General features: G+C 27.2%; 1 protein-coding gene across 1 annotated transcript; it reads left to right on the top strand.

Annotated features, from left to right (window-relative positions):
* The first annotated feature begins 3,335 nt into the window (after positions 1–3,335).
* Positions 3,336–14,159, top strand: LOC112596969. The gene is made up of 4 exons (XM_025342864.1): positions 3,336–3,644; positions 5,374–5,777; positions 11,468–11,637; positions 13,873–14,159. The coding sequence occupies exons 1-4, from the start codon at positions 3,404–3,406 to the stop codon at positions 14,018–14,020; spliced, it is 963 nt and encodes a 320-aa protein (XP_025198649.1). The 5' UTR covers positions 3,336–3,403; the 3' UTR covers positions 14,021–14,159.
* Positions 14,160–15,292: the final 1,133 nt, after the last annotated feature.

Here is a 15,292-nt window from a genome sequence, read left to right as displayed (position 1 = left end):
ATATTAACGGTTATTTTATGAAATGTAATAGGTACATACCGATCGTCTATGTATAGCTTAAAAACTTGATAATAACGTAGATACGAACTTATTGATCGCCCCATTTTCCCAATAGGTACATAAACATATCATAGTACGATATTGATATATTTTTAATCCAGAATATTTCATAGGTATTTTATAGGTATATTAAGTATAAATACATAATGATTAATATTTGTTTTTAATATAGTGCGCATATGAATATGAGGCTAATGGAGTATCGGCCCATAAAACGACGCAACATAATTAATTATGTAACACATCCTTCATAATAAAAAAATTATGTTATATTGTTCTGTTCTTGATAAATTTTTATACGTACATTAAGACAGTTTTATACATTTTTTATTTGCGTAACAAAATAGTAGTCATGTCCTGCGTAATTTTTTTTTTTTTGTTACTTTTAAAAATACAGACATTTAATTTTATTTGTTGATTTGATCATCTTATCACTGTTTATATTATATTATATAAAATAAAACATAAAGAAGATTAGAAAAATTAAACAAGAGATATTTACTCCAAATACCAGTTACTTCAAATTATTCTAAATCTTTATAGAATGGAGTTAAGTACGATGTAAGTATTGATTTTACTTACAATTTTGTGATCTGTTTTTTTTTTTTTTTTAAATAAAAACACTTTTTTTTTTGACTAGTAAAAAATCTTCAAAAGTGGCGTTCTGCAGTTTTAAATAATTTTAATGATTAAAAAGAGAGAATATAATTAAATAAAATCATTACAATTCAAAGCTTTTTAAAAAATTACTTACAACTACAAATATTAATTACATTAATAATTTTTAGTTTGGTATAGTATGAAGTCTAAATGTTACTGTTATCATATAAAGTATTATAAATTCCGAAATTCTTAATAGGTTATGTAACAATTAAAAAGATACATATAAAACGTTGTAGATTAAATAAATTCATTAATTTCTGGATTTTATGTCATAAACTCATAACTCTTAAAATTTATCTAAACAGTAGGCAACCGTTACAATTATAAAAAAAAATTACTGGTCCGAAATCTTATGTCTATATAATTAACAATTTACAATAATATCTACTCAAAAATGCATTTATATCGGTAAACGTGTTGTTGCATATTATATTGTACGATTTAAATTTTATATAACTACATTAGACGATTAGGAATAAGTAATATATACATAGTAATAGTAGAAGTTAATGTGTAGAGGACTCTAGGGATTCAGTCCACCTACTTCTGATCACGCTTAAAAAGGTGTCACCTATAATATACAATGGACTTATGATACCTCCTCCGTTATCGATTTAAATAACCGGACAATATGATAAAACTACAATTTCATGTATATACATTTGGAATGCTTAAAAAATTATAGAGATTAAATTATCCTTTGCCATTTTAATCCTCATTTCCCTTCACGTGTACAAGGTCTGAAGGAATAATACCTGTTATGAGGTATATTGAGTTGCTATTAATGTGAAATACGGCGTAATATTTTTATATTTAAATATTATTACTTGTGTATTCAAAAGGATAATATTGTGAATCGTGCTTCATTCACACCGATTATGTTTGCTTAATCTTCCATTTTCAACTGAAATTACTTTGGTTGCTATTATAGAAATATACGTATATTGTACATTGCGTACAAAACTTAAAAAATATTAACATTTTTATTAAAACTGTAAATTTTGATGATGCTTAGAATATATACATACAGGCATAGCCTAAGAAAAAGGACAGAACCCAAATTTCGGGCTTCATATATTTTGTTTAGATTTGAAGTATCATGTTCGAAAAAAAGAAATTGAAAAATTGAATAATATTATTTCATTACATTTAAAATTGTTGTTTCACAAAGAATAACTAAGGAATTTCTTAGAAATAAAGTAGCTGTACACTTTATATTATGACCTAATAAGTTACTGAATTTTACGATCAGGGATATTATAATGAGCATTGGCGTTCCTTACGGGGGAAGAGGATATAAGGGGATAGATCCCCCAAGATTTTTTATTTTCCTAACCTTAATTTACCTAACCTAACCTAACCTTACGGCTTATTATGTAACCATTTTTTTATCCTCCTTCATTGGAATATCTTGAGAACGTCTCTGCAGTATGAGGAGGAGGAGAATATTTAAATATAATAGAACGACTAGTACGGCATCCGATACTGTAATATATTCAGAAAATTTTAAATATTTTTTTGTTACATATATTAGTTTGCTTTTTGAAGATATGGTATCGTCCATAATATCAACCTTTACCACTTTTGAGATGTAATTATTCAAGGACTACATAACTTTTTTTGCTTCTATACCGAGATGAACTGTTGTTTTAAAGTTCGTTAATTTAAAATCAATTTATATGAGCAGTTAAAACTTTAAAAGTAATGCTATTTTAAAGACACGTATAAATATCAAATACACATTTATATAATGAAAATTAAAATTGTTTTCACACCATACCTCATAACTTTATTAGAAGCCTCGCAAATCCTAAGGACGACTTTGTATGTAGGTAGGTATTAATGTATTTAAACAGTAATAATAATTTAACTGAATTAACAGTCGCGATCAATATTCTTTACTTATATGCCTATAGTGTGCACCTATATTATAATATATCAACTGTCCATTTTTAAAAATTTTTATCACTCGATTTTAATTAATATAACCGTAACGTATTGTAGACTGTAGTTGAATATGAACAACATAAAGTTTAAGATCTACGTATGATTCAAATATTACACATTTCATCCATGCAGTTTATATTATGTATTTTGCGTGGCGTAAACTATATAATACAATGAAGAAGAAGATGAATAACAATAATTTTATCTCAATGTACCTGTATATATAATTTATAATAAAATATACTGTATTGAAATGGTAAAGTAAACGCGACGATGAGACCGTAACGACAATATATTATTATGAGATAAATGTTTTGACGGTTGAGACAAAATCGCAAGTACTCTGCGTAATGGCATAATTACATATTCGTATTAAATTTACGTCATATCGTCAATTAAAAAAAAAAGTACAAAAAAAACTGTAATTGGGGAAAGTGGACGCGATTTAAACACGACGATATGATTTAATAATTATTTATTGTTATTATACACAATTGTACTCTAAACAATGGGATTTAATAATAATTTTCGTCGGTCGACGTTGCGAAATTTGGCGACACTTCGAACAATATGCTCGTAAGAAGAGTTATTGAATTGAAACGACGAAGTATCGTGCACACACAATTTTTCCAACGAATCCTTTGTTGTTGTCTGCCACACTCTCGTGTTGACTATATACTTCGCAACATCCTATTGTCGTCGCTCGAAGTCATTAGATTTATACCTACGCAAAATGGCCAAAATGGTTCGACCGACCGTGTTGCAATGTGTCTGGGCATTTGGACTTTTTGGAATTTACGGTACGTTCGCGGGCGCTGTAGTGGCCAAATCCACAAACGGTTCAGCAAATTTTCAAAACGGTATCGACGGCCTGGAAACCAGTCAGACTCGAATTAATCAAGTAGATGGGCCTCCGCGGTCGGAAGGTTACCGGGTTACGGGTTCGACTTCAGACAACCGAGTTTCGGGTAAAGGCAAGTATCGGTTGTATAATCGTTGATCGTATTAGTATATAACAGTGTAATTACCACGGCTACAACTATTTATTATATTATTATTAGTTATTACATAATATCATATTGTATGTACACGATACAGCGCACAGTTCTAGCAACAAAATACAAAAAAAAACCACATTTTAAAACCAGTTTCACGATTTTTGATCGGTTGATAGAAAGTGCTGCCAATAATATCAATTTATTATTATAATATCAATATGCTGTTATCAAACGATTATAAATGGTTTTTTAATATACTTAATAATATTGCTACGTAATACTAGGGGTTTTTGAAAAAAAATACATATTTTTATAAGAGTTTATTAATTTTAATCTAGTGCACCACTTAATTACTGTTATTTTGCAATAAACTGTGACAATAAGTATGTATGATGGTAGATGTGTATGTGAGTAAAATATTAGAAAACCGCAAATCACGTTTAACCGGTTTAATCACCATAAATTCAGCAACGACTCGATTAAAATACCCCTTGTGTGTGTGTGTGTATGTGTGTACCGAACATGTTAAACTGCTGCCTATACTAGTATTTTTACATATCTATGTGTAATATACATAAAATAGTAAACGACGACGGGTATATTATGTATAATTAATAACATCGGTATAAATAATCTAACCTATGGACTCCATTATACCATAATAATATAAAAAAAAACTAGCAGACACTCCCTCGGGGCGAGTGTGCTTATTGCGGAGGTGTGGTCATATATTTACAAGCGACGAAACTTCCTAAAAAAAAAAATACTTCTTTTTAATTCTCGCGAATGCAAAATCTTAACGTCTGCCGAATCTGTTAATCTCGTTTTACTTCCGCACGATATAACATGACGCACATAATTTATTAAGGGTGATTCCCCAACCACGCTCACCCCCATTTTTTTTTTTTTTTTTTTTTTTTTTTTTTTAATGCATTTATTCAAATTCTAATTTTTGGAACATTATTTTTGAAATACTTAGATTTTTTTAAATGTAATTTAAGGATTGTTCTACTGTGTTGATGCAAGCTACTTCTTTCAAGCCGATTATTTTTTATAATATGCTCATACAAATAAATCAAAATTCAAAAAAAATAATTTTAAAATTATTAAACTTTATATATATTAAGGATAATAGTTTATGATAATAAGTTTAACATTATGAAAGTTATATATTAAAGTTTATTGTTTGTAAACATTTTCGAAGCATAATAATGCTAGATTGAATATTTATGTTTACAAGTTCTATACTATATTTTACGTGAACCAATATTAAAAATAATTATGCTTAATGTTTTTTAACATTAGTAGACTATTTCGGATTTTATTAAATATAAAAGTATAAAAATATTTAAAAAAATCACGTGGAATTACAATTAAGTATTTACTAAATTATTTTAAGGGTGATTATTATTTTAATAAAATGAGTTTTTTACAAGACATCCATAGCATTTGAAAATATAGTCTATAATACTTAAACATTTTAAAAATAAGATTTAAAATAAATGCATGTATAAAATAAATAAGCAGGTTTTTTGAACCAGTGACCACTTTGTATGTTATGATAAATTGGTTATATGAATTATCGAAAAGTTTAAGTACGATCACGATCGTCTTCCGCATAAATTCATCTTTTTAACAGTCTTGCTCAAAAATAATGCATACTAGTATACCTTGCACTGACATAAAGATCCTGTGCTTAAAACAGATTACAGTGGTGGTTCAGTGAGCGGTTACCCAGTGGAAAACTCTTATGGCCCACCCAGGGATTACTATTACGATGAACGACCTGAGTACTTTAATCCTTACGATCAGGTCGGCCACCACCTGCAGAGTATCGGACCTCCGCCAGAGATGATTTATCATCAGCGTCCCAACTCCCATCTACATCATCATCAGCACGGCGGCGGAGAAACCCATAATCCTGGAGAATTGAACGTACAGCCATTGCTGTGGCCTTTGGCTGGAGTCGCACTTCTCGGAGTGCTATCAGCCCTTGTCAAAACCCCTTTGCTGTTGCAGTTGGGCCACATTGGCCGCCGTCGCAGGAGAGACGCGAATGACGGAGACGAAGGAATTGCCGCAGAAACGATAAAATCGCTTCTGGAAAAGGTATACATTTAAACATTTTACATACCATAGGGATGCACTCCAAACACCGCAGTTGTACCTATTATTTATTCGTGTGTACCTAATCATTGTTTATTCACGATTGTGTCGCGTACAACGATATTTGTGGATCACAAAAGTATACGAATTTTGTTCACAACCATACAATTAAATTAAATCATGTTTACGACTGCACATAGTAAATGTATAATTAATAAAATATGTATATAATATTTTTATTAATCACGGCAACGAAGAGCAAACCTATGACTTATAAGCTTATTTCACGTCAACCGGAATTCGTGAAATAACGTGCTGTTTCTTGTACATATATGTATTCAGCTGTAGCGGCCACGTTATCCGAATCTAGCTCATATCGTTTCTGTTCATTCATCTGTTAACACCCACACTATTACAGAATCCTATAATTTTTGTCGTAAATGTAGGAGAAAACGACTTTCTTAATACGGAGATGACCATTGAGCAGTATGTATAGTTTATTTACCACAACGAGATTCGCATACGATTTCATTTTTCGAAAAACAACAAGAATATAACTACAAGCATTCATTTATAAGAACCTATAAAACAACGGTTTCGCGAAAATCTTCCATATTTTGATATATAAATAAATAAATTATAATCTAATCAATAGTGATACCACAAATTCTGCTAAATAATACGATCGATTTATTTATGACTAATTTATGATTAAATTATATATAATTAAATTTAATTATACGATACCTGTTCATATTTTTGCGTATTTACCCAAACAATTATTTTACTATGAATACATGGTAAAATGTATTGTAGGTAGTAATAATCATTCGCAAATAATGGTTTTTAAATTCGATGAATCAAAACCGATTTTGGTCTCGTTTGGCGAAACAGACAATAATATTGAAATATATTACTTGAAATTTGTACATTAATTTAAGTAAAAAAAAAAAAATAATAATAATAATAAATAAATTAATAATAAATCGCTATAAAATCAACTTCTATTAAATATTGGATAGAAATTGAAGCGGTTAACGGCGATATACCATATTGAGCTAGGTAGTTAGCTATAGCAATACTATCGTGAATTCGTCGGTGCGCTAAATTCAACCGGCTGAGTTCAACTGAATTAATTATTTTTTACAATTATGTAACAATTATACACATATAATTTTGTTTTATCGTCACCAGTCACGCACTCATACGCTAGACGACAACTAATTTCAGTGGCGTCAATATTTATAATTTGTAATGTGTTCATCGGATTACGGCGTATATATAAAACATCATTAAAATTGATTTTTTTATTAAACATCATTAAGCATTAACATATAATAATTATTATTATTATATTAACGGTCGTCTAAATAGCAACGTCATGAATATCATAGCTAGACACATAAAATAGTATAATTGTTGACCTTATACGAACATAATATTCCATTTACCGGTCAAATTTACAATATTATTATCTAGCCGTCATTGAAATTTCAGAGACTTAGTTGTTTAATGGTTATAATATGCATGTTGAGTGTGTGTGTGTGTATGATATATTAACACAGTGTGCCTTAACATTTGTAAAATCCAAACATGTAGTAATGGTAAAAATGTATATAATATATGGTAACACTTGACTGTATTCCAGTTTATCAGTATAAAATAAGTAAAATATAAACTGTTAAAATCGTATGCAACACTGCAATACAAAATTAAGGATCTTATATAGTATCATCTTGCATGTAATCAAGTAACATAATCTTTAGTCCAATCCAATTACCATAAAAACATTTAAGTACCCATTTCCTAACATTCTAAACTCATTGTATTTATACACGTTTGTATATAATAATATATATATATATAAATTAGAAATAGTATGAATATTGGAATATCTATGAGCTGTGTCCATCGTCAATTACATTTAATAATATAAATTATAATGAGTCATGTATTTTTTATTCATCGTATTAATAGGTATGTGTACACGTGTAACCTGTAATATATACAGGGTGATTATATTGAGAAAATCATTATTATTTTAATGATCAATTTCTTTTATTTTTTTATTTATTTCTAAAAATGAAACGATTTATGTATTGTTTTTACAATGTATATACGATTTATAGTAGAAAAAAAATTTTGATTTTTAACTTCGACGTTCTTTCTAGTAAAAAGTTAATCAAGTTGTGGGTAGGTAACTTTGGGAGGTAAAAATTAACAATTGCTATTACTTTTTTGAGTAATCGAAAAAACAAAAAATAAAAAAAATTAGGGAAAACGAGAATTTTCACACAAAATAAGTTTTTGACTACGTCGATTTTTTGATTTTTCTGTAATTTAAAAATAAATACTCGTAGATACTTGAAATTTTCTCCAGATGTTTTTTTTTTTTTAAATGTAATAAATACAATTTTTAACAAAAATTAATTCAAACTGCTGAATTACTAATAACAAAATAAATTACTATAATAACAACATTTCATAAAATATAACTATAGATTGATGTGTTGTTTTCGTTTAGAATCGTTTTTCGTATGAAATGATTTATTATTGAATTTAAATTTAACACATATATTACAGTGATTTACTTAACGACGAAGTACACTCAAAACATATTGTGTAACTTAGTGGTTATCTATTTTCTCTTCTTTTATATTTTATTTTAAAAATTTAAAAAAAAAATTTTTTTCAAAAAATATTTTATTTTTGAATCTTTCATAACATGGTTTCCTGCGACAACCCCCATATTTTTAATACTTAATACATATAAGACAATACTTTAACGATATTCTTCATATATCAAACAATTTTTAAACCTATAGTTTTTTATCTATAAATTTTATAAATTTCTAAAAATAATAATAATAAAAAAAAAATAAATAAATTCAAAAATAATACTGTCTAGAATAATGATATGATAATATTGAATGAATAATTCTTATACATACATATATATTTTTGTTCGCATTGAAATCTAAAGCGTATATCTTTTCTGTTGTGCTATATATTAGGTTTTAGATTAGTAGAAGAAAAGTTGATAAAACAAATAAATTAAATAATTAATATTATATAATCAATCTAATAATAATTCATGTAAATGAATAAATTTTATTTTGATTAGTTAAGTCGAAATATTCAAAGATTAAAAAAAGTAATAATAATTGTATTCAAAATTTAATTAAAAATAGCTTATAGGTCTTTTTGAATTCATGATGATCAATTTTTATTTACCTACATACAACTAATTTTTTACGTTATTTAAAGTTTAAAACAAAATATTGTGTTGTTTAATTTTTTTGTTAAAAACAAAATTCAAAAAGAATTCATTAAACATGTAAATTACGTTTCGTACTTCCCAAAAAAGTATACTAATAAAGAAGTTGAAAAATCAGCGTCGTGCTTAAAACAATATGATCACTCTGTGTACACGAATAGATACGAGATACGACAATGGTAATTCGTGTGTTTAAAACGATTCCGTTACTAAAATTATTACTATTCCGCCTCGTGGGGCACAGCGTATAAACAACATCTATTAGACCGGCGCGCAAACGACCTATTTTTTTCTATTTGTAGTTTCTAATGTAAAAAAAAAGAAAAACTATTTATGGCACTCCTATCCGGTAAATCTCGTACGATCAGCATACGATTCTATGGTGTTGTCGGAACCCAGAGGAGTGCCTTTGGATTTTATCTATCCGATCGATCGATGCGTCGTATTTACGATTTAATTAACCATATAACTATTTATGAATGCAGATAATAAGTTCCATACATGATAAATTGTAGGTTCTAAAACCACTAGTGTCTATTGTGCAAAACCTACCTTCAGAGAAGTTTTTGAATAATTATTTTCCATCCATAGTGGTCAGCTGTACACAATTATGTGTATAGGTAAGTGGTATAATAATCACTATAATATATTAAAACAACACTGCAGTCCAATATATAGAAACCAGTGAATTCTATTAGGATATGTGCGCTGAAATAATTTCCATACATAAAAACAAGTAACAACTTGATTGTATACAAATTTGCACTTGCTGGCTTTATATTATAATATATAAAATATATTATGAAGTATAAAACCTTTTCCAAAATCAGTTTGTGCGGTTCTCTGACATCAAGCTGATATATCTTAATTATATTTTATCCGATCTATACATTTCACCTCCGAATTCGTCATTGCTCGTTTTCTCCTAGATCCGAGTGTTTTGAGTAGAACCTTGAATATTAATTTGTAAACGATATGAATAAAAATCAGCATTTATATTATTTATTGTTATAGTGTTGATCAACAAAATAATATCTTTTACTTATATCTACTCGTTTCAAGAAAACAGAACCACACTCGCATTTAGTCGTTTAACATGGAAATATAGTGACGTAGGTATTAAATATACATTAAGAAAGTTGTAGAATGCAGGCGTGACTTCTTTAAGAAAACATGTATATTTATAAATACTTTTGACGTCTTTAATTATGTTTTATCATTATTCTATCAATTGGTTGCGTTGGTTCAATAAGATTCCGTTGAATGATAAACTTTTTTTTTTTGTCATCACTCATATTGATATAAGCAAATTGTTACCTGATGTGGGATAGGATCACTGGGTAGTGATTCAAAGTGAAAATTTGTTTTTTTCCATAGGTAAATTAGGTAATTTTACCTACTAATTTATGCGCACTTCAATTTCACACGCATATAAGTATTGATATTATTGACAATTTTTACGAATTCAGATTCAAAGTGAAGTATACTAATTCTTTTTGATTGAACGTATTTCTATTTCTAAATATATATAATATATTTACCCCTTTTTAGATGATTTTTTTTTAATTTTTCAACTATTTTTTACTTCTCCAAATATTTCCCGAGAATTCTACGTAGTGCTTTAAAACCATGATAGTATAGTAAGTTGTCATTTCATAAAGTCCACATGTATGCACTGTTCTGAAATAAAGTTTGTGTAGATGTTGGGTCGACCGATGTCCATGATGTATACTCAAGCGCCTCGAGTTGTAGACTTATGGTTTAATCATTTAATGGATTTTATAATCCAAACTATTAATATAGTCTAATAATTATTATTTAAAAAGGAGTGCGGAGACTGTTATTTATACATCTGCATAAATATTTTTTATAACGTTGGACAATAAAAGTAATATTCCAAGTAAGTCTTCCAGAACAGACGTTTTACATTTTTTCAGTTACGTTTTATATAGTAGATATTTATTCATAAATAACAGGTTACCCCTGAAACAACATTTAATGTTTATATAATATTATTATTATTATTATTATTATTATTTTAAATTTATTTTAAAACAAACAATCAGTAATTTAATTATTACAATAAGGATGTATGCGGATATACGTAAATGGTTTTTTTTTTTTTTTGACAAGAAATACGCGAGAAAAGTAGCTACCTACCCATTGGTGAAACTTAATATATCTGAGGAAATTATAAATTATAAATATTAACTTATATAAACAAACTAATTGATACATTAGGTATTTATACAAATAGAAAAACACATCGTCTATGTTCAGTAACAGTTTATTGTAAAAAATGCAACAAAAACCAAGGAATAAATTCCTGAGGGTATACATTTTTTGCAGGATATCTAATAAGGATACATTATCAAAAATTAGTTACAGTATAACATTTAAATATTTTTTTATGCAGTTCGGTGACAAGGAACGACGGAGGGAAAATCAACAAGAAGCGTGTCTAGTATGCAATATGGTGGCGAACATTTATCATCAAAAGTCCACTTGCGTCGAGAGATCCATCTGCGAAGTAATGTCTCGGAATGGACCAGACGGATCAGAAACAGACAAACGATTGTTAACCGCGTAAGCTTCCAATTACTTATTTTATACAGCGGATAGGCGGTTCATTCCTATTATTACATTACTCATATTCTATACGTCTTTAAATTACGTAAATATGTTTTTTTATTTAAACTAGGTAAATAGCTCAGCTACACCTAAAGTGGGGTTGGAGAATGTATACCTCATCATTTAGTAGATTGGTACATAGTATTAATACTGTTTTGGATGTCTTAAATTTGAATTCAATGGTAAATAATTGCATACGAAAAACAATTCTGAATGATGACGAGTGGAGTGGAAATGTTATAATTTATTTACATTACTCTAATTAGTATTTTTTTTCTGTAAAGAATATATTTCCTTTATGTTGACCTAATTTTTTTACAAATATTACATCATAATAATGTGTATATTATACAATAATTATTTTAATACTATTTTTTATTATTATTTACTTATATAAATCAATACTAACGTACCTTAGAATGATATAAATTATTACATGGTATAAATAGATAAAAATGAATCTAAATATTTTTTGAATGTCATTGTTGATAAAGAATAATTAAAATATAAGTAAAATATTTAAAATTTTTACGAATATTATTTTTTGAATTGTAGCAAAGTAACAAAAATTGCTTGAAAATAAATTATTATTTTACGTTTGAAATTTTGAATGTAAGGACTATTGATAATTTTGATATTGCCGTAGGTACATATCTTTTGTGGTTGGTTTATTATAAATGCGTTTGATGGTATAATTAATAGTAGTCAGTAGTTGGAAAAATATTAAGTATCTTTCCTGAACATTTTTAAAAAAAAAACTTAAGTATAAATTTGAAAGCTTATTTATTATTAATGACTATCTTATCGGCTATTGATAATATTTGAGCACACTTATGGCAAAAGGGTAGCGACTATCGTTGTTTTTCAAAATTATTTTTTATTTTCTTAAAATGAATTTTTGACATGCACCAGTGTAATCTGACTAAATAATCTGTTCTGAACGATTTAAGTATACAACCAGAGCGCGCTGATGTAACTGATTTACTTGTTTCAATATTTATTCTGTACGACCAGCAGTTGAATATTCAGTCCTGGAACTTAAGTTAAAGCCCGATCCTATCCTAAAATATTCATTAATCTTTTTAGTTTTTACTCGTTATAGGCTCTGTTGATTTATGTTACTACTATTAGGTACTAGTTAAACAAACCAATCTTTATATTTCAAAGTACTATAATAATTTAAATACTAAACGGAGGTTAGTCTTACGTTGTATAGTGTTCCAACTTTTTCTTTTGAAAAAGAACCAAATATCACACTTATGCAATCTATGTAAAGCGATATTGTCTAAAAATTTACTACTAAATTATTATCATAGGAAATTCACTTTTGAATTTTCCGGTAAGTATCTTTTTTTTCATAAAAACAATAACATGACTGAAAATTTATTATTATTCATACTTCCTCATATAGTCATATGCATATGCAAGGCATAGTCGGTGTAGTCATTAGTTGATTATTATCTAAAATTTTTTTTTAAGAAAATAATTTTTCGTAATTTTTAGGTGTACAAGATATTAGATGTTACAACTGTATAGACGAAAATAAGTTACGTAATTCGATTGGAACAAAAATATACCAGTTATAAGTTATAATTATACATCGTTTTATTATATTATCCTTGGCATGCTGTATGGACCATGGGAATAGAAATGTGACTAAACTAGTGTTTAGTAACTACTAACTACTATTTACTTTTATACTCTTTAGTTAGCACTATAATGCTTCTGGCTTCTGCCTAATATTTAACACAATTTTATTTTATGTGATATTTCAATGAATATCCTGCGTGATTAATACGTTCGTTAAATGGTTTAATTAATATTGGTTATAGTGGTAAGCAAAATAGGTATTCTAGGCCAGATATTGGAACAGAATTACAGTACTTAAACACATTCATTTTCAATAGGTACTTTACTATTGTTTGTCAATATAGCGTGTGTTTGTGCACGTTTATGTTCCTACGTCCAACTCGAATCTATTTATAATAATTAAAACTATAATAAACAATTATACCAAAAGTTATGTCAATAAGAACATTGATTTGGGGCTTGGGCTATTCGTTATTTTTAGCATCTACATAATATTGAAAATCACACCTATTTTATATAATTAGGTGAACACTACGAGCGTTAATAACTCGGTGTATATCTTTGACAAATTTTTTTTCATCGTTGGTTTTTTTTCAACAGAACCATTGCACAAGTCGTTGAAAATGATCAAATTCCTGAGGAATTCAAACAACGTTTGGAGACGGCTGAGAGGATAGGTCGGAGCGGATCGAACTGCGGACAGTTGTATCAATGCGGGAACGATGCACCAGAAATGGCGCGCAAATAAATTAAAAACAATATTTTACATTATATGCTTACATATTATTAACACAGTATATTCATTTTCGAATTGTACATAATTTTTACGAAATACACATTGCACATTGAAAAATTCGTCAACACATCCAATAATTTTGACTAATAAAAACATAGTTATAATTATTTAAAAATATATATTATTTTTGTTGGTTTTGGTTTTCTTATTATTTTTTTTATATATAATAATATGTACGTCTAAAATATTGAAATAATAGAAATTAAATATTATTATGTTTTGTCTTAATTAATTTTGTCATACATATATTATATATATATAATAGCTACAATGTTTATGTATAATATAATAACACAATATTATAATTTTTTAAATTATTATTATTAATCATTTTTAATAAATAATTTGTAACTTAACGAAATCGTTAATTATTGCAGAATCAATTGCTATTGAGGTAGTTGGATTAATATTTTTTGAAGAAAAACATAATGTTTTTTTTTAAAAAAAAAAGGTACATGTTACAGATGATTCACATAAAAATTATGATTGTAATTATTTCTGTTATGTATAATATAAATACCCAAAATATGATATAATAACTATTCGGCTGACAAAAAAAAAAAAAATGTATACTAATATTACACATGAAAATTATAAATAGCTACAGTATATTTTTATTAAAGTTATTTGGTTAATAAAATCTATGTTTTGTTTGCTTATGGACGTGTGTGTGTAAGAAATTAACATAACAGTGAATAATTATCCGATGATACACCAAAATAACTACTTAGATAATATAAAATTTAGCTATAGTAGGTAAACCATAACCAATCCGGTAAAAAATATTTTCACGGTCGAAAACCAGTAATTTTTTTTAACAAGTTATAGAAGAAGGGGATGAAAACATTGACGAAAAGTGTTGCGCTTATATATATATTAATATATTTTTATGGTTTATGGTAATGTATAAAATCATATCGATACAATAATAATATTTAACACTTAGTCTGGCGTTGTGGTTTATATATATATACTCGTATATTGCAAAATAATAATCATCATTATGTATTACATAATAATTATTAATATTGTTTAAAAATTAATAATTGGTACTGTGTAGCACAATAAAATAAAATCGTTGTTTTATACATAATATTATGTTCTATATTTTTTCTTTTTAAGTATTCACCCTGATAAAAAATTGATACTAGGTAAAGAAGTTAAGATTGTTGTAATAATAATAATAATAATAATAATAATAATAATAATAATAATAATAATAAT

The sequence above is a fragment of the Melanaphis sacchari genome, unplaced genomic scaffold (genome assembly GCF_002803265.2).
Source record: "Melanaphis sacchari strain LSU unplaced genomic scaffold, SCAv2.0 Contig0_pilon_pilon, whole genome shotgun sequence".
Taxonomy (NCBI): Eukaryota; Metazoa; Arthropoda; class Insecta; order Hemiptera; family Aphididae; genus Melanaphis; species Melanaphis sacchari.
The sequence above is the reverse complement of the archived record's forward strand: the minus strand, read 5'-3'. Positions and strand labels throughout refer to the sequence as shown.

Bases quoted from the DNA above. Each gene is read 5' to 3' on its own strand.
- LOC112596969 (XM_025342864.1), top strand. From the start codon at position 3,404: ATGGCCAAAATGGTTCGACCGACCGTGTTGCAATGTGTCTGGGCATTT. The intron at 3,645-5,373 runs GCAAGTATCGGT...TGCTTAAAACAG, and splicing joins CAACCGAGTTTCGGGTAAAG to ATTACAGTGGTGGTTCAGTG. The intron at 5,778-11,467 runs GTATACATTTAA...TTTTTTATGCAG, and splicing joins TAAAATCGCTTCTGGAAAAG to TTCGGTGACAAGGAACGACG.